This window comes from Heterodontus francisci, chromosome 3, assembly GCF_036365525.1.
Source record: "Heterodontus francisci isolate sHetFra1 chromosome 3, sHetFra1.hap1, whole genome shotgun sequence".
NCBI lineage: Eukaryota > Metazoa > Chordata > Chondrichthyes > Heterodontiformes > Heterodontidae > Heterodontus > Heterodontus francisci.
In genome coordinates this window covers 204,865,962-204,886,176 of record NC_090373.1, presented here as the reverse complement: position 1 = coordinate 204,886,176, position 20,215 = coordinate 204,865,962, and the positions used below count along the sequence as shown (strand labels likewise).

The following is a 20,215-nucleotide window of genomic DNA, read 5'->3' as shown; positions in this document are numbered from 1 at the left end:
CAATGACGACATAAAGATCAAGGACAAAGGCTCTGCAATCTCAAAGAAAAAGAACAAAGAAAAGAAAATTACCGCACAGGAACAGGCCCTTCGGCCCTCCAAGCCTGCCTAGCTTCCCAGAGAATCCTAGGATAAATTCCATCTGGCCCAGGGGACTTATCTATTTTCACACTTTCCAAAATTGCTAACACCTCCTCCTTGTGAACCTCAATCCAATCTAGCCTAGTAGTCTGAATCTCAGTATTCTGCTCGACAACATTTTCTTTCTCTACTGTAAATACTGACGAAAAATATTCATTTAACGCTTCCCCTATCTCCTCTGATTCCACACACAACTTCCCACTACTATCCTTGATTGGCCCTAATCTAACTCTAGTCATTCTTTTATTCCTGATATACCTGTAGAAAGCCTTAGGGTTTTCCCTGATCCTATCCGCCAATGACTTCTCATGTCCTCTCCTTGCTCTTCTTAGCTCTCTCTTTAGATCCTTCCTGGCTAGCTTGTAACTCTCAAGCGCCCTAACTGAGCCTTCACGTCTCATCCTAACATAAGCCTTCTTCTTCCTCTTGACAAGCGCTTCAACTTCTTTAGTAAACCACGGCTCCCTCGCTCGACAACTTCCTCCCTGCCTGACAGGTACATACTTATCAAGGACACATAGTCGCTGCTCCTTGAATAAGCTCCACATTTCGATTGTTCCCATCCCCTGCAGTTTCCTTCCCCATCCTATGCATCCTAAATCTTGCCTAATCGCATCATAATTTCCTTTCCCCCAGCTATAATTCTTGCCCTGCGGTATATACCTGTCCCTGCCCATCGCTAAGGTAAACCTAACCGAATTGTGATCACTATCACCAAAGTGCTCACCTACATCTAAATCTAACACCTGGCCGGGTTCATTTCCCAGTACCAAATCCAATGTGGCATCGCCCCTGGTTGGCCTGTCTACATACTGTGTCAGAAAACCCTCCTGCACACACTGGACAAAAACTGACCCATCTAAAGTACTCGAACTCTGGTATTTCCAGTCAATATTTGGAAAGTTAAAGTCCCCCATAACAACTACCCTGTTACTCTCGCCCCTGTCGAGAATCATCTTCACTATCCTTACCTCTACATCTCTGGAACTATTCGGAGGTCTAAAGAAGACTCCCAACAGGGTGACCTCTCCTCTCCTGTTTTGTTCCTTAGCTGTAGCCGAATAGATTCTGTCATCGACCCCTCTGGGACATCCCTTTTCTCCATCACTGCAATGCTATCCTTAATCAATACGGCCACCCCACCCGCTTTTTTCCCTTTCCTATCTTTCCAAAACACCTTGTATCCAGGAACATTTAACATGCAGTCCAGCCCTTCTTTGAGCCAGGTCCTTGTTATATGCCCATCATATTTTTAAATGGCAATCTGCGCCTGCACCTCACCAATCTTATTAACCACACTCTGTGCATTCACATACATGCACATTAACCTTGATTCAGATTTATTATTTTCTCCCTTAATTTGATTCCAACTAATAACTTACTATTCTCTACTGCAGTGCTATCGATCACTCTCAGTATTCGGTGCACCTTTGTATTCCTCTCTGATATTTCCTCCTGGTTCCCACAACCCTGACAAGTAACCAGTTTTGCTTCCCTCCAATCTGAGCTCCCTCTCAGGTTCACATTCCCCCTGTCAATTTAGTTTAACCCTCCCCAACATCACGAGCAAATCTCCCTGCAAGGATATTCATCCCAGTCCATGACTGTATTGGTAGGAGTGACCACCGTACAGTCCTTGTGGAGACGAAGTCCCGTCTTCACATTGAGGATAGCGTCCATCGTGTTGTGTGGCACTACCACCGTGCTGAATGGGATAGATTTCAAACAGATCTATCAATGCAAAAATGGGCATCCATGAGGCGCTGTGGGCCATCAGCAGCAGCAGAATTGTACTCAACCACAATCTGTAACCTCATGGCCCAGCATATTCCCCACTCTACCATTACCACGAAGCATGGAGACCAACCCTGGTTCAATGAAGAGTGCAGAGGGCATGCCAGGAGCAGCACCAGGCATACCTCAAAATGAGGTGTCAACCTGGTGAAGCTACAACATAGGACTATCTGTGTGCCAAACTGCGTAAGCAGCATGTGATAGACAGAGCTAAACGATCCCATAACCAACGGATCAGATCTAAGCTCTGCAGTCCTGCCACATCCAGCCGTGAATGGTGTTGGACAATTAAACAACTAACTGGAGGAGGTGGCTCCACAAATATCCCCATCCTCAATGATGGGGGAGCCCAATACATCAGTGCGGAAGATAAGGCTGAAGCATTTGCAACAATCTTCAGCCAGAAGTGCCGAGTTGATGATCCGTCTCGGCCTCCTCCTGAAGTCCCCAGCATCACAGATGCCAGACTTCAGCCAATTTGATTCACTTCGCGTGATATCAAGAAACGACTGAAGGCACTGGATACTGCAAAAGCTATGGGCCCTGACAATATTCCGTCAATAGTACTGAAGACCTGTGCTGCAGAACATGCCGCGCCCCTAGCCAAGCTGTTCCAGTACAGTTACAACACTGGCATCTACCCTGCAATGTGGAAAATTGCCTAGGTATGTCCTGTACACAAAAAGCAGGACAAATCCAACCTGGCCAATTACTGCCCCATCAGCCTACTCTCTATCATCAGTAAAGTGATGGAAGGTGTCATTAACAGTGCCATCAAGCAGCACTTGCTTAGCAATAACCTGCTCAGTGACGCTCAGTTTGGGTTCCGCCAGGGCCACTTAGCTCATTACAGCCTTGGTTCAAACATGGAGAAAAGTGCTGAATTCAAGAGGTGAGGTGAGGGTGACTGCCCTTGACATCAAGGCAGCATTTGACTGAGTATGGAATCAAGGAGTCCTAGCAAAACTGTCAATGGGAATCAGGGGGAAAACCCTCCGCTGGCTGGAGTCATACCTAGCGCAAAGGAAGATGGTTGTGGTTGTTGGAGGTCAATCATCTGAGCTCCAGGACATCACTGCAGGAGTTCCTCCGGGTAGTGCCCGAGGACCAACCATCTTCAGCTGCTTCATCAATGACCTTCCTTCAATCTTAAGGTCAGAAGTGGGGATGTGCGGGGATGATTGCACAATGTTCAGCACCATTCGTGACTTCTCAGATACTGAAGCAGATACTGTAGAAATGCAGCAAGACCTCGACTATATCCAGGCTTGGGCTGATAAGTGGCAAGTAACATTCGCGCCACTCAAGTGCCAGGCAATGACCATCTCCTACAAGAGAGAATCTAACCATCTCCCCTTGACATTCAATGGCATTACCATCGCTGAATCCCCCACTATCAACATCCTAGGGGTTACCATTGACCAGAAACTGAACTGGAGTAGCCATATAAACACAGTGGCTACAAAGGCTAGGAATCCTGAGGCGAGTAACTCACCTCCTGACTCCCCAAAGTCTGTCCACCATCTACAAGGCACAAGTCAGGAGTGTGATGGAATACTCTCCACTTGCCTGGATGGGTGCAACTCCAACAACACTCAAGAAGCTTGACACCATCCAGGACAAAGCAGCCCGCTTGATTGGCACCCCATCTACAAACATTCACTCCCTCCACCTCCGACGCACAGTGGCAGCAGTGTGTACCATCTACAAGATGCACTGTAGCAATTCACCAAGGCTCCTTAGACAGCACCTTCCAAACCCTCGACCTCTACCAACTAGAAGACCAAGGGCATCAAATACATGGGAACATCGCCACCACCTGCATGTTCCCCTCCAAGTCACACACCATCCTGACTTGGAACTATATCGCTGTTCATTCACTGTCGCTGGGTCAAAATCCTGGAACTCCCTTCCTAACAGCGCTGTGGGTATACCAACCCCAAATGGACTGCAGCAGTTCAAGAAGGCAGCTCACCACCACCTTCTCAAGGGCAATTAGGGATGGGCAATAAATGCTGGCCTAGCCAGCGTCGCCCACATCCCATGAATGAATAAAAAAAAGTCCTGCTAAGATGCGACCCGTCCATCTTGTACAGGTGCCACCTGCCCCAGAACTGGCCCCAAAGCCTCAGAAATCCGATGCCCTCCCTCCTACACCAGTTCTCCAGCCACGTGTTCAATCGCTGTAATTCTCTTCTTCCTGTGCTCACTAGCAAATGACACTGGGAGTAACCTAGAGAGGTGGAGACGTTTAGGGAGGAAGTTCCAGAGCTTGAGGCCTTGGCAGCTGAAGGTACAGCTGCCAGTAGTGGAACAATTTAAATTGGGAATGCTCAAGAGGCCAGACTTGGAGGACCCCTGACATCTCTGAGGATTGTAGGGCTGGAGTAACAAAGACAAGGATGAGGGTTTCAGCAGCAGATGAACTGAGGCAGGGGCAGGGCCAGTGACATTGTGAAGGTGAAAATAGGTGATCTTAGTGGTGGTGTAGTTATGCAGCCGGATGTTCATCTTCGGGTCAAATACAATTTTAAGGCTGCGCACAGTCTGGTTCCACCTCTCAAAGTTGCTCGGGTGAGGGATGGAGTGGGCAGCTTGGGAACGGAGTTTGTGGCAGGGACCAAAGACATTGGCTTTGGTTATCCAGGACTGGATGTCAGATAAGTGGCGAGGTCGAAAGATGTGGTGAGGAGGTAGAGCAGTCCTAAACGTAGATGTGGAACCTGATGTTGTGTTTTTGCATGATAGCACCAAGGGGAAGCATGTTGATGAGAAATAGGGGGCCAAGGATAAGTTCTTGGGATACACCAGACGTAACATTGCAGGAGTGGCTAGAGAAGCCATTGCAGGCGATTCTCTGGATGCAACTGGATAGTTAATAATGGAGCTAGGCAAGTGCAGTAGCATCCAGACAGGTGATAGAGCAGAGACATTGGAGGAGGATGTTCTGGTCAACTGTGTCAAAGGTTCCAGAGTGGCCGAAAAGGATGAGGAGGGATAGTTTATCATGATCGCAGTGACATTGGTTGTCATTTGCGACTTTAATAAGAGCCATTTCAGTGTTGTGACATGATTGGAAAGCTGATTGTGGCGATTCAAACATCTGTGGGAAAGATGGGGACAGAGTTTGAAGAGAGGTCAACCCAAAGTCCATTACTTCACACTTCTCTGCATTGAATTTCATCTGACAATCTTCTGTCAGTTTCAGCATGCTGTCTGTGTCATCCTGAAGTCTGCAACCATCCCCCTACTTGCTACGTTGTCAAGTTTTGTATCGTCTGCAAACTTAATAATTCTGATCCCTATACCCAAGTTAAGGTCGTTTATAAAAGTTGAACAGAGTAATGGACCCAAAACTGACTCTTTGGGAATAGCACAGCAAATCACCTCCCAGTCTGAAAAACATCCATCCACCACCAATCTCTGTTTCCTGTCAGCCAATTCTGTACCCACACTTATAATTCCATGGGCTTCTAACAAGCTTGCTGTGTGACACTTTGTCAAGTGCCTTATGAAAGTGTATATATACAACATCCACTGCGCTACCTTGATGAACCTTCTCTGTTACCTCATCAAAGAATTCAATCAAATTAGTCAGATATGATTTGCCTTTAGCAAATCCTTATTGGCTATCCTTGATTAATCCATGCCTTTCCTGATAATGTTTTTCCAATAACTGCCCATCATCGATGTTAGGCTGATTGACCTGTAGTTTACTGGTTTATCCCTCTCTCCTACTTGGAAGAGTGGAATAGCTTTTAGCAACCTGCTAGTCTTCCTACACAACTCGTGTATCTACTAAAGATTGAGAAAGTGTGCCTCTGCTATCTCTACCTTTGCTTCTTTCTGCAACTTAAACAAGGATATAATTGCATTGGAAGCAGTTCAGAAAAGATTCACTTGACTGATTCCTGGGATGAGAGGGTTATATTATGAAGAAAGGTTGGACAAGTTGGGTCTGTATTCATTGGAGTTTAGAAGGATGAGATGTGATCTTATTGAAACATACAAGATCATGAGGGGACTTGACAGGGTGAATGTGGAAAGAATGTTTCCCCTTGTGGGAGAGAGTAAAACTTGGGGGCACAGTTTAAAATTAAGGTGTTTCCCATTTAGGACAGTGATGAGGAGAAATCTTTTTCTCTCAGGGTCACGAGTCTGGAACTCTCTTCCTCAGCGGTGAAGGCAGGGTCATTTAATGTTTTTAAAGCAGAGCTAGACAGATTCTTGAGAAACAAGGGATTCAAAGGGTATCGGGGTAGGCAGGAAAGTGGAGTTGAGTCCACAAACAGATCAGCCATGATCTTATAGAATGGCAGAGCAAGCTCGAGGGGCCAAATGGCCATTTCCTGCTCCTCGTTCGTAAGTTCGTATGCAACCTCGGATGCATTTCATCTGGATTTAAGATGACTTAGCAACTTTTAGTAATGCTAATCTTTTTAGTATGTCTTATATATTACTATCTTGCTTGTAACTCCCCTCTCCTCTTTTAGTCTAAACTTCACATTATCTGCTTTCTTTGTGAATGCAGATGCAAAGTACTTACTTAATACTTTAGCCATGTTGTCTGCCACTCCATGAAGATTTCCTTTTGAGTCATTAATAGGCCCAACTTTTTCCCTTTCTAACCTCTAACACTTGATATTTTTAAAACATTTTAAGTTCAATTTAATATTGCCTGCTGATCTTTACTTGTAATCTCTTTACCTCCCATTTTAACTTTTTCACTTTCCTCCCGTACTTTCTATAATCTTCCTTGTTATTAATTAAGTCTTGCTGCTGACATTTGTCATGTAAGGTTCTTGTCTATAAACTAGCCCCAAACCTTTGGAGGTTGTAAGAAATGATCCTCTTCATTTTGGCACCCCAGCCATCTATGATAGCACCCTGAGCATCTGAATACAGGCCAATAGCTTTTCTATTGTGCCAGTCTCCTTTATACATGCTCCATGGATGACTGAAGTGCTGCAAAGCCATCCAGCATGGTACTAGTCCTTTCGGCTTGCTGTGTCACCCACAGCAATGTGTCTATAACTTTTTTTAACTTATTTTTTGTTTAAAGGTGGCACCTCTACAAGTATAGCACTCCCTCAGTACTGCACTGGAGACTCACCTAGGTTATGTGCTCAAGTCTCTGGAGTAGGATTTGGACTCACAACCGTCTGCCCCAGAGCTGAGAGGGCCACCATGGCTGAGACTCTCTTTCATTCTCCACAGGTGCTGCCAGACCTGTTGAGTATTTCCAGCTTTTTCTGTTTTTAATGCATTGTGTCTGACACAGCCGGAGTGTCTGCACATGTTTGATGCTCTGCCACCATCCTGCCTTTAAAAGCAGGAACAGTGAGCTCTGGATCTCCAAGCCTATAAACTGTGACCTACTAAGGTCCCAAAATGACTATAGGAAGCGCGCACAGACTACTGGCCAGAGTGTGCCGAACCAAATTGAGTTCGGCCAAAAAGGCCTCCTTTATTCACGTCTGAAGCAGCCACTATGCAGATGTAAATAAGGGGCTTAATACCTGCTTGAGATCACTGCTCCAACATTGGCTTGCACTCGGAAACTAGCGCTAGAGTGTCTGCCAACCAAAAAAGGCAAGTGAGACAGCTGTGGCTCAGTAGTAACACTCAGTACTCTGACTGAGAAGGTTATGGGTTCAACCTCTATTCCAGAGACTTGAGCACAGAGGAACATAGGAGCAGGAGAAGGCCATTGAGCCTGCACTGCCATTCTGTACAATCATAGCTGATGATTCGCTTCAATGCCTTTTTCCCACACTATCCTCATATCCCCTAATGTCATTTGTATTTAGAAAACTGTTAATCTCTGCTTAAAGCATACTTAATGTTTTTATATTTTTTGCTAGCTTATATTTGTATTCGATTCTCCCTTTATCAGTTTCTTCATCCTCCTTTGTGGTATTCTAAAATCTTCCAAATTCTCAGATTTACTACTATTTCTGGCACTTTATAGGCCTTTTCTTTTAAATTTTATACAATCCTTAACTTCCTTCATTATCCATGGTTGACTGCCTTTGCTTTTGGGGTTTTGGTGTCTTGAAGGAATATATAGTTGCTGCAAACTGTGTAATATTTCTTCAGAGACTATCCATTGCGTATGTACTGTCATACCTTTGAATGTATTTTCCCAATCCACCTCAGCCAATTTGCCCCTCATACCTTTATAATTTCCTTTGTTCAAATTTAACACCCTGGCTTCAGATTGAGCTATCTGACTTTCAAACATAATGTAAAATTCAATCATATTTGGGTCACTCATCCCGAAAGGTTCTTTTCCAACAAGATATTATGAATTAGCCCTTTCTCATAACATAATACTAGATCTAAATTAGCCTGCACTCTGGTCAGTTGCTCAACATACTGCTCTAGAAAACCATCCCAATGCACTCCAGAAACTCGTCCTCCACTGCATTGGTACTCATTAGGTTTACCCAGTCTATATTCAGATTGAATTCACCCATGATTACTGTATTACACATATTACACATAATCAAGGCTGACACTCCACTGCAGTTTGTCCTCTCAGGTGGATGTAAAAGAGCCCATGTCACTATTTTGAAGCAAAGCAGCGGCGATCATAGAATAATAGAATGTTTACGAAACGGAAAGAGGCCACTTTTTTTTATTCATTCATGGGATGTGGGTGTTGCTTGCTATGTCAGCATTTATTGCCCATCCCTAATTGCCCTTGAAGGTGGTGGTGAGCTGCCTTCTTGAACCGCTGCAGTCCATGTGAGGTAGGTACACCCACAGTGCTGTTAGGAAGGTAGTTCCAGGATTTTGGCCCAGCGACAATGAAGGAACGTCGTTATAGTTCCAAGTCAGGATGGTGTGTGACTTGGAAGGGAATTTGCAGGTTCCCATGCATCTGCTGCTCTTGTCCTTTGAGGTGGTAGCGATTGTGGGTTTGGAAGGTGCTGTCTAAGGAGCCTTGGTGCGTTGCTTGGTCCATTCTGCCTGCCAGTCGAAAAACGATCCACCCATTCTAATTCCGCCTCCCAGTATTTGGTCCATAGCCCTGCAGATTACAGCACTTAAAGTGCATATTCAGACTCCTTTTGAATGAGTTGGGAATTGCTGCCTCAACTACCCTTTCAGGCAGTGAGTTACAGACCCCAGTCACCCTCTGGGTAAAAAAATGTTTCCTCATCTCCCCTGTAATCTTTCTACCAATCATTATAAATCTATGCCCCCTTGTCACTGATCTCTCTGCTAAGGTAAATAGGCCCTTCATCTCCAGTCAATCCAGGACCCTCAAAATTTTGCACATTTCAATCAGATCTCCCCTCAGTCTTCTCTGTTCCAAGGAGAACAACCCCAGCCTCTCCAACCTATCCCCATTGCTGCATTTTGCCAGTCCTGGCAATATCCTCGTAAACTTCCTTTGTACCCTCTCTCGTGCAATTACATCCTTTCTGTAATGAGGTGACCAGAACTGCACACAGTACTCATGTTGTGGCCTAACCAATGATTTACACAGTTCCAGCATAACCTCCCTGTTCTTATATTCTGTACCTTGGCTAATAAATGAAAGGATTCCATATGCCTTCTTAACCACCTTATCGACCTGTCTCGCCACCTTCAGGGATCAGTGGACATTCACTCCAGGGTCCCACACTTCCTCCACACTTCAGTTTTTTCCCATTAATCATGTATTCCTTTGCCTTGTTTGACCTCCCCAAATGCATCACACTTCTTGGGGTTGAATTCCATTTGCCACTTTCCTGCCCATCTGACCAGACCATCAATATCTTCCTGCAGCCTACAGCTATCCTCCTCGGTATCTACCACAGGGCCAATCTTTGTGTTGTCTGCAAACTTCTTCATCATGCCCCCTACATTTACATCCAAATCATTAATAGGAACATAGGAGCAGGAGTAGGCCATTCAGCCCATCGAGCCTGTCCCGCCATTCAATACGATCATGGCTGATCATCCACTTCAATGCTTTTTTCCCACACTATACTTATACCCCTTTATGTCATTGGTATTTAGAAATCTGTCAATCTCAGCTTTAAACATACTCAATGACTGAGCTTCACTACCTTCTGAGTAAAGAAATTTCTCCTCATCTCTTGTCCTAAGTGGCTTCCCCCTTATTTTGAAATTGTGTCCCCTGGTTCTAGACTTCCCAACCAGGGGAAACATCATACCTGCATCTACCCTGTCTATCCCCTTTCAGTATTTTGTGGGTTTCAATTAGATCACCTCTCATTCTTCGAAACTCTAGAGAATACAAACCCAGTTTCCCCAATATCTCTTCACAGGACAGTCCTGCCATCCCGAGAACAAGTCTGATGAACCTTTGTTGCAGTCCCTCTATGGCAATATAATCCTTCCTAGGGTAAGGGCACTAGAACTGCACACAGTACTCCAGGTGTGGTCTAACCAAGGTTCTATACAATGGACGCACTACTCCTGTACTCAAATCCTCTTGCGATAAAGGCTAACATACCATTAGCCTTCTTAATTGCTTACTGCACCTGTATGTTCTGAGGGCTTATGTGCTCTGTCTGACTTTATCCAGACGCATTTCAGCAACTCGGGGGCTTTCTTTCCTCCAGTCGACATGCATTTTTTTGTGCTGTACATCTATTTTGCTAGATGCCTGGCTCATTAAGCTGCTTTCAATCCTTCACCATCCTGCTCTGCATTTTTCCTGAGCGAAAATCTGGACAATTGTGTCCTGTATCTGTGCTTGCTGATTTACTTTGGTTCCAGTTTGAGCAATGTACCAATTTAAAAAAAGGACTTACATTGATATAACAGCTTTCACAACCTCAGGACTTCCTGAAGTGCTTTACAGCCAATGAAGTATTTCTGAAGTGTAATCACTGTTGTAGGAAATGCAGCAGCCAATTTGTGCACAGCAAGCTCACACAAACAGCCATGTGATTGATTGAAGGTAAATATTGGCCAGGACACTGGTGAAAACACCCCGACTCTTCTTCGAAATGGGATCTTTTACATCCACTCAAAAGGAAAGACAGAACCTTGGTTTAACGTCTCATCCAAAGTTGGCAATTCTGACCGTAGTGCACTCCCTCAGTGCTGCATTTGAGTGTCAGCGAAGATTTTTTACAATTCTCATCCTTGTTTTCAATCACTTTCTACCTCTGACATCCTTCAGCCCTTCAAAATATCTGAGCTCCTCCAATTCTGGCTGCTTGTACATCCCTAATTTTAATCCATCAACCATTGACGGCTGTGCCTTCAACTGCCAAGGCTCTAAGCTTTGAAATTCCCTCACATTTTGTTTGATATGTGTCCTGTGAAGTGCCTTGGGACAGTTTACTATGTTAAAGGTGCTATATAAATGCAAGTTGTTGCTGTTGTCACCTTCATGAAAATACAGTGTTGAAAATACAGAAACAAACGGAAGAATTTAAAAAAATTAGAACAATTTAAAAAGACTGGTAATTTTGTTGTCAACAAAATGAAGGACAAGCCGCATAATCCACACCAACACCTGCACTAGAATCCACATCCATGTCTACTAGAACTAAAACCAATTAATCCCATCTACATGGAAATGAGACAGTTTATCACACTTGGATGTGAGCCACACACAAAACAAACTAAAACAAAGACACTCCCAGACTCTATGGCCGGGTTTTTACTGGGTCCCTGACGTTGGGCTCCATGGCGGTAGCGGGGGACTGGAAGATTGTTCCAGCAGAGGCTCGCCACGATCCTCCGGGCGGTGACGAGGTTCCGTGGTGGTCCCCCCTGCCAACCACTGGGCAATGGGTTCTGAATTTAAATATTTAAATCAATCAAATGAATACATTTAAATAAATTTACCTTCCATCTTACGGGCCCGCTGCAATCTTCAGTGCAGCGGCCGGCACTTCCACACCGTCACTTCCCTGTCTGGGGAAAGCAGCCGTGACACTGGTGGGGAGGGGGGTAGAAAAGATTTTTAGCCTTGTGAGGTGGAACAGGGTCAAATAATCGTAATGACCGTAGGGACTGGTGGGAAGGGGTGAACTTTAAACTTTGTACAGTCTGGCGGGGGGAAGGTCAGATTTCAAAGCTAAGTTGTTTTGGGAGGGGAAAGGGCAAATACTTAATGTTATTGGTATGGGGGTGGGGCGGTGGAAAAGGGACATTAGAATTTTTATTGCAACAGTTGGGGGGGGGATATTTCTTTTAAAATTCAAATTCACTGGCAGGGCTGAGTGCCCTTTAAAAATGGTGTCAACACCTGCGCACAGGCAGCTGACGCCATTGCTGGTGTCGGACAACCCACCCCGTCCAATCCACGTGATTGGGAGGGAGTAGGCCAACCAACCTGGCTATTTAAATGAGACACCATGCGGGAGATCACGGCATGTGCAGGCTGCCATTCTTTTCTGCCCGCCATTAAGAGCGGCAGCGGCCTCTTAAAACCCAGCTCTACGTCTCCAGCTACCCCTCACCAAAATAGAGTTCAAACAGCCCTCATATTATCATAATGAGGCCATCAAAAGCTATTGTACAGCCCATCAGGAACTGAAATCTAAAGTCACATGGGAAAATTTACACTTAATGAGTTTGTCTTTAAAGGCAATTGTTCTGAAGAACAAAGGAGTCTTTCCAGTTTCGTCATCGAGTCATCAACATCAGTGTAGACTCTCAAACCATCCGTCAATATCGAAAGCCATCTCGAATTCAAGCACAAAACTAAGAGAGAGACCATTTCCAGCTAACATTTGCACCCTCCTGAGACAAGTTGAAAGCCAACTGCAGTAGAGAAAAGAGATTGCCTTTGAAACAACTCCTCCACCTGTGAAAACTGAATGAAGAATACCAGCACCATGTTCGAACTGAAGTGAACCACCAGAAGTATTCAGCAACCCAACAAATGTAAGACAACCAGCAAACAGGCTTGCAATTTTAAAACTCACCTTCTGAGAGGATGCAACAGGTTTTCCTGAAACAACACCATAAACTCTTAACACCTCTTACCCTGTCCCTTCTATCTACCCTCTCTTGTGTGTGTCTGTGAGAGCGAATGCATGTGTGGGTGGTGTTGCAAGCAGTTTGGGTGATGAATATTGTTCAATAAATATTTAATCTTCTGTTTTAAACCTATGAGAAAACCTGCCACCATCTTTTTATTTCGCAAACAAAATACCGAGGCTGCAACACTCATTTAAACAAAAACACTGTCTATGGTCTGTTGGGAGGTGAACAGTGGAAACCAGCCATGCCATAATCCACCTGCCCATAGCATTGTATTCTCCCACACCCTTATCCTTGACTGACCAGAGTATCAGTGAAATGCTGGATGTTTCAGATTTATAGAATGTAAATGCCTCTATAAGAACATAAGACATAGGAGCAGGATTATGCCCTTCAGCCCCTCGAGCCTGCTTCGCTATTCAATAAAATCATGGCCGATCTGATTTTGGCCTTAACTCCATTTTCAAACATGCCCCCCATAATCCTAGACTCCCTTGTAAATCGAACGTCTGTCAAACTCAGCCTTGAACATATTCAATGATCCAACCTTCATTGCTTTCTGAGGAACTGAATTCCAAAGATTAAGGACCCTCTGAGAGAAGAAATTCCTCCTCATGTCTGCCTTAAATGGAGGACCCCTTAATTTTGAACTGCCGCCCCTAGTTCTAGATTTCCCATGAGGGGAAACATCCTCAGCATCTACCCTGTCAAGTCTCCTCAGAATCTTATATGTATCAATAAGATCACCTCTCATTCTTCTAAACTCCAATAAGTATGGGCCCAGCCTGCTCACCCTTTCCTCATAAGAGGATTCCTTCATCCCAGGAATCAGCCTGGTGAACCTCCTCTGAACGGCTTCCAATGCAACAATATCCCTCCTTAAGTAAGGAGACCAATACTGTACACAATACTGTAATTGCAGTCTCACCAATTCCCGGTACTGTTGTATCCCCCTTACAATAAAGGTCAGCATTCCTTGCCTCCCTAATCACTTGCTGTGCCTCACATGGGCAACCTCACATTTTCCCTCATTATATTCCATCTGCCAAATTTTTGCCCACTGACTGAAACTATTTATATCCCATTGCAGACTCTTTATGTCCTCACAATTTGCTTTCCGACCTATCTTTGTATCATCATTAAATCTGGCTACAGTACACTTGGTCCCTTCATCCAAGCCATTTATATAAATCGTAAATATTTGAGGCCCCAGCACTGACCCCTGTGGACCGCCACCAGTTATCCACTAGGTAGATAATCTTTAATTTTCTCTGTGTGGTGACCTAGATGAGAAACTCAGGAATGACTATTTTTCAAGCAGCTTTAGTAATACTTGTGTTTGGTTAACCGGTATGCATATTTGCAGGAGATATCCTTTTGTGTCCTGGATTGTACTGATGGAATACTCACCAGTGCTGCGAATATGCTGGAAATTATCTTTGTACCAGCTATTTCTGCATCTGAAAAATGGGGAGCACTTAACCAATCGATACATGGCGAGAGAAAGAAGAAAGCTTTCAAAGATATTATTTGGAGATACATCACTTTCTTAAATGGTAAGATACCTTAACAGGTAAATTAGTCTGAAAATTAGATAAGTTATGGCTTCAATTTAAAGACAAGATTATTGTTCATATTATAACATTTAATCAGAAACCTGTAGCAACACAGACATCATCTTGTGGCTGATCAATCAACACAATGGGCAATGGGCTGAATTTTATTGGGACAAAATGGTCTGGAATGGAGTTGTGGGAGAACATAAAATCAGGACTGGAGATGTTGGACAGGAAGTCCAATGTCATGACATCGCATCCCGATTTTGTGAATGGCAGCAATCATAGTGGGTGGAGTTTTTTATTAATTCATTCATGAGATGTGGGCGTCACTGGCCAGGCCAGCATTTATTGCCCATCCCTAATTGCCCTTGAGAAGGTGGTGGTGAGCTGCCTTCTTGAACCGCTGCAGTCCATTTGGGGTAGGTATACCCACAGTGCTGTTAGGAAGGGAGTTCCAGGATTTTGACCCAGTGACAGTGAAGGAACGGCGATATAGTTCCAAGTCAGGATGGTGTGTGACTTGGAGGGGAACTTGCAGGTGGTGGTGTTGCCATGCATTTGCTGCCCTTGTCCTTCTAGTTGGTAGAGGTCGCGGGTTTGGAAGTTCTGATGTCGACACAGCAGACAGGTAATTAAGATATTTTAGAAGCAAATTGAAAGTGATTTTATTCAGCGGATGCAATTTTATTAATGGCATACGGGTTGCACAGGGCTTCAGTATCTCACCTCCTTTAAGGAGGTGACATAGAGGCAGCAGAGCAAGGTTGTCTGGAAGGGGAGACTATCGAAAAGGCAACCACCAAGGGCCTGGAAGGGCCCCAAAGGGAGGGCTGACCTTAGGGTGTCAAGCGTGAAGGGAAGGTGTGCTGTGCTGCAGGAGAGTCAGTACTAAGTATGGCAATAGGCAAGTGACACCTGGTCAAAGATCACATGGGGAACACTGACAGAGAAGGAATGCCTTTCAGAGACAGGCCACTTATTATGGGCAGTATAAATTCAATTTTTGGGGACCCTGTTGAAGATGAGCTGCTCCTGAGCGGGAGGGAAGGCCAGGCACCAGCAGCAGTACTGCAATGGCCTTTGAGTCCACAGGAGAATCCTCAGCTGCCTACAGATGCTGAAGAAGGGCAAGAGGAGAGAGAGAGCTGCCCCACGCAGAATGAGATGCCCTCCACAGACAGCTATACAGGTCGAGGCTCAACTGCCTGCAGATGTCTGAGAGCAAGTGCCAAGGAAGACTCCGCCTCTCCAGGGAGGCCATGACAGACCTGAGTGCCGTGATGAATAATGAGCAATGCCCCAGGGTACTGGTGGGAATGCAATGCCAGTGGCCCTGAAAGTCACTGTGGTGCTGAACTTCTACACCACTGGATCATTCCACGGATCCACAAGGGACATGTAAACAGTGAAATTCCACACATCAAGGAGGACACCAATGCCCTTTTCAGGAGGGCCAGATATTATGTACTCTTCTGAATGGATCCAACTCAGAAGCTGAAAGGACCATTGATTTTGGGGCCATCGCAGGATTCCCCCAGGTGCAGGGCATCATCAACTGCACATATGTGGCCATCAAGGCTCCAGAACATCAGCCAACTACCCCCTCAATGTACAACTGGTATGCAACCACTGTAAACAGATCCTGCAGGTGCGTGCATGTTTCCCACGCACTTGCCACAATGCCGACATTTTGAAGCAATCCTGAACTTTTCTGGCCTCCCTCCAGACGTCAGGGATGAATCCTTGGAGGACATGGCTGCTGACTGTTGGGAGGAACCCACGCACAGATGCAGAGAAGAGGTACACACCTGCCACGGGACAGCAGGAATAACCATTGAGTCGGCCATTGCTCTGCTGAAGATGAGATTCAGGTGCCTTGATCAGTAAGGTGGAGCCCTCCAGTATGAGGTCTCACATATTGCCCTGAAGAGGGGAGAGTTGACGAGCAACGAGGAAAGTGAGGAGCGGATTGTCTCGTCAGACAATGATGATGTGGAGTGGGAAGATGGGCAAGTTAGGCCAGAGGAAGGGCTCCAGGAGCAACATGAGATTGGACATGAGAGACATGCAAAGGAGGCTCGCAATGCCCTTATACATTCATGTTTAAAATTGGGGATGCTCAGGAGGCCAGAATTAGAGGAGCGCAGGTGTCTCGGAGAGTTTGGGGCTGGAGGGGATTACAGCAATAGGTGGGGCGAAGCCATGGAGGGATTTGAAAAGAAGGAGCCAGTGTAGGTCAGCGAGCACAGGAGTGATAAGTAAATGGGACTTGGTTTGAGTTAAGACACGGGCAGCAGAGTTTTGGATGACCTGAAGTTTACATTCGGTGAAATGTGGGAGAACAGCCAAGATTGCATTGGAATAGTCAAGTCTAGAGATAACAAAGGCATCAATGAACGTTTCAGCAAAGGATGAGCTGAGACAGAGGCAAAGTTGGATGATGTTCCAAATGGGATTGCCCCCTGTGTCATGTGCTAGTGAGTACAGAAATAGGAGGATACAGCAAATGAACACGTGGCTGGAGAGATGGTGCAGGAGGGAGAGCTTTAGATTTCTGAGCCATTGGGACCAGTTCTGGGGCAGGTGGGACTTGTACCAGCAGGATGGGTTATACCTTAGCAGGACTGGGACCCATATCCTCGCAGTGAGATTTGCCAGTGCTGTTGGGGAGAGTTTAAACTAGCTTGGCAGGGGGTTGGGAATGTGAGAAGGATTTCAGATAGGAAATCCCACCCTGAGAATGAATGTGGGAAAGAGAAATTTCCAAATATTTTTTTTAAACCATTTCCTGCTGTGAAGTAGGCTGGGTGTTTTTTCTAAGTTATGTAAATGCACATTGTTGATACTTTATACAAGTAAAAGATGTGTTTACAGAAAGGTGTGAAACTGTTGACTAACAGTCACCAGCGTTCTGGTAATGTCTGGGGAAGCTGATACTGGTCGTAAGAAAGTAGTCAGCAAAATTGGAACGCAGCGGAAACAAAGGCCAGCATCAAATAGGGTCAAAATACAAAAAATGTTACAAAGGCAAAATTAAAGGCACTCTATCCACATGCTTGCAGCTTTCGCAACAAGGTAGATGAATTCATGGCACAAAAAGAAGTAAATGGGTATGATCTAATTGCCATGACCTAGATGTGGCTGCAGGGTGACCAATCAGCATAATCATGGCAAAGGACAAAGATAGAATAGGAGTAAAAGTTCCAAATTGGGGAAGGCAAATTTTATGAAGCTGAGAAGTGATCTAGCGAAGGTGGACTGGAAACAGCTACTTGAAGGAAAATCAGTGGCAAACCAGTGGGAGGCATTCAAAAGAGATTCAACGGGCGCAGTATAGACATGTCCCCACAAAGAAAAAGGATGGTATTGCCAGATGTAGAGCCCCCTGGTTATCGAGAAGCATACAGGGTAAGATGAAGCATCAAAGAAAACTTTTGATGGTCACAAAAGCCTTAATACTTTACAAAGCCTAGAGGAGTATAGAAAGTGCAGGGGTGAAGTAAAAAAGGAAATGAGGAAAGCAAAGAGACGACATGGAAAATTATTGGCAGGTAATATCAAGGAAAACCCAAAGATGTTTTATCAGTACGTTAAGAGCAAGAGGATAACTAAGGAAAGGGTAGGGCCCAGGATAGATGTACAAGGGAACTTATGCGTGGATGCAGAAGATATGGCAGGGTTCTGAATGAGTACTTTGTCTCTGTCTTCACAAAGGAGAGGGATGACACAGACATTGTAGTAAAAGAGGAGGGGTGTGAAATATTAGATACGATAAGCATAATGAGAGAGGATGTACTGGCATCCTTGAAAGTGGATAAATCATGAGGACTGGATGGATTGTATCCCAGGGTGTTAAAGGAAGTCAGGGAGGAAATAGCGGATGCTCTGAGGATCATCTTCAAACCCTCACTTGATACAGGCGAGGTATCAGGATTGGTCGGCGAACGTTGTACCATTGTTTAAAAAAGGCGCACAGGGTAGGCTAAATAATTATACGCCAGTCTGACCTCAGTGGTGGGCAAATTATTAGGATCAATTTGGGGCGGTACAGTGGCGCAGTGGTTAGCACTGCAGCCTCACAGCTCCAGCGACCCGGGTTCAATTCTGGGTACTGCATGTGTGGAGTTTGCAAGTTCTCCCTGTGTCTGCGTGGATTTTCTCCGGGTGCTCCGGTTTCCTCCCACAGCCAAAAGACTTGCAGGTTGGTAGGTAAAGTGGCCATTATAAATTGCCCCGAGTATAGGTAGGTGGTAGGGAAATATAGGGACAGGTGGGGATGTGGTAGGAATATGGGATTAGTGTAGGATTAGTATAAATGGGTGGTTGATGGTCGGCACAGACACGGTGGGCCGAAGGGCCTGTTTCAGTGCTGTATCTCTTAAAAAAAAAATTCTGAGATAGGATAAACTGTCATTTAGAAAGGCACTGATTAATCAAGGATAGTCAGCATGGATTTGTTAAGGGAAGGTCATGTCTTACTAACTACGACTACTTGCCTAGCCAGCGATGCCCACAACCCATGAATGAATTAAAAAAAGAATTGAATTTTTTGAGGAAGTAACAAGGAGGATTGATAAGGGTAGTGCAGTGAATGTTGTCCACATGGAATTTAGTGAGGCATTTGACAAGGTCCCACATGGCAGACTGGTCAGAAAAATAAAACCTCATTGGATAGAGGGGAATACAACAACAAAGAACAAAGAACAGTACAGCACAGGAACAGGCCATTCGGCCCTCCAAGCCTGCGCCGATCTTGATGCCTGCCTAAACTAAAACCTTCTGCACTTCCGGGGTCCGTATCCCTCTATTCCCATCCTATTCATGTATTTGTCAAGATGCCTCTTAAACGTCTCCATGGTACCTGCTTCCACCACCTCCCTCGGCAACAAGTTCCAGGCACTCACCACCCTCTGTGTCAAGAACTTGCCTCGCACATCCCCTCTAAACCTTGCCCCTCTCACCTTAAACCTATGTCCCCTAGTAACTGACTCTTCCACCCTGGGAAAAAGCTTCTGACTATCCACTCTGTCCATGCCACTCATAACTTTGTAAACCTCTATCATGTCGCCCCTCCACCTCCGTCATTCCAGTGAAAACAATCCGAGTTTATCCAACCTCTCCTCATAGCTAATGCCCTCCAGACCAGGCAACATCCTGGTAAACCTCTTCTGTACCCTCTCCAAAGCCTCCACGTCCTTCTGGTAGTGTGGCGACCAGAATTGCATGCAATATTCTAAGTGTGGCCGAACTAAACTTCTGTACAGCTGCAGCATGACTTGCCTATTTATATACTCTATGCCCCGACCGATGAAGGCAAGCATGCCGTATGCCTTCTTGACTACCTTATCTACCTGCGTTGCCACTTTCAGTGACCTGTGGACCTGTACGCCCAGATCTCTGTGCCTGTCAATACTCCTAAGGGTTCTGCCATTTACTGTACACTTCCCACCTGCATTAGACCTTCCAAAATGCATTACCTCACATTTGTCCGGATTAAACTCCATCTGCCATTTCTCCGCCCAAGTCTCCAACCGATCTATATCCTGCTGTATCCTCTGACAATCCTCATCACTGTCTGCAACTCCACCAACCTTTGTGTCGTTGGCAAGTTGGATCCAAAATTGGCTCAGTGACAGGACACAAAGGGTAATGGTCAATGGATGTTTTTGTAAAGGGAAGGCGGTCCTTTAGGGAAGGAAATTTGCTGTCCTTACTTGGTCTGGCCTACATGTGACTCCAGACCCACAGCAATGTGG

The 20,215-nt window shown here is 45.2% G+C and overlaps 1 protein-coding gene across 1 annotated transcript in view; it reads left to right on the top strand.

The window, feature by feature from the left end:
• LOC137367180 (dynein axonemal heavy chain 8-like) overlaps window positions 1-20,215 on the top strand; it is a 2,531,605-nt gene that overhangs the window by 132,046 nt on the left and 2,379,344 nt on the right. The window contains exon 18 of the mRNA XM_068028616.1: window positions 14,267-14,456. Coding sequence (XP_067884717.1) covers window positions 14,267-14,456 — 190 coding nt within the window. The remainder of the gene's footprint in view (window positions 1-14,266; window positions 14,457-20,215) is intronic.